General features: G+C 53.2%; 1 protein-coding gene across 1 annotated transcript in view; it reads right to left on the reverse strand.

Moving 5' to 3' along the window:
- The window catches only part of LOC108770518 (uncharacterized), a 7,770-nt gene extending 7,270 nt beyond the window's left edge, over nucleotides 1-500 (reverse strand). The window contains exon 1 of the mRNA XM_018522153.1: nucleotides 371-500. Within this exon, the coding sequence (XP_018377655.1) occupies nucleotides 371-500 (130 nt within the window). The remainder of the gene's footprint in view (nucleotides 1-370) is intronic.
- Nucleotides 501-590: the final 90 nt, after the last annotated feature.

Here is a 590-nt window from a genome sequence, read left to right on the forward strand (position 1 = left end):
CACCCGGGGCTCTCATAGAGAGTCCCGGGTGAGCCCCCGTGCCACGACAAGGCTCTCCACGCACGGGGGCGCTATTACTTACTAACTTAGCCTAACTTAACCTACTTAATCTAACTTAATCTACGGCGCTTATTCTCTCTTTCTCTCTCTCTGCTAGGGACTTCCGTTTCCAGCGTCTTTTCACTCAATTACTGTGGATCCCTTTTTCCAAAAATACTCTCTGACTACCTTCTTCCTCACAGAGCCGCCCTCTCCTCTCCCCCAATCTCATTCTCTCTCTTATTCTCTCATCCATTCCTCCCTCTCTCACCCCCTCCCCCTCTCCCTCCCTACTTTCTCCTTTCCATTCCACCCCCTCAATCATTCTTACCCTCTCCTACGCCCCCTTTCTCCCACATCCTCTTCCTTTCCTCCTCAACTTCCCTCATCCATCCCTCCCTCTCCCCTTCTTCCCCCAGTATCCTCCCCACCACTTCCTGCCAGCTCTCTCCTTCCCCCATTTTCCAAGCCCTACATCCCTCCCATACATGCTCCCATGTTTCCCACCCACTCCCACATAGCCTGCACTTCCTTTCCTCCTCTTCCTCCCA

Source organism: Trachymyrmex cornetzi, unplaced genomic scaffold, assembly GCF_001594075.2.
Source record: "Trachymyrmex cornetzi isolate Tcor2-1 unplaced genomic scaffold, Tcor1.1 scaffold1284, whole genome shotgun sequence".
Lineage (NCBI taxonomy): Eukaryota > Metazoa > Arthropoda > Insecta > Hymenoptera > Formicidae > Trachymyrmex > Trachymyrmex cornetzi.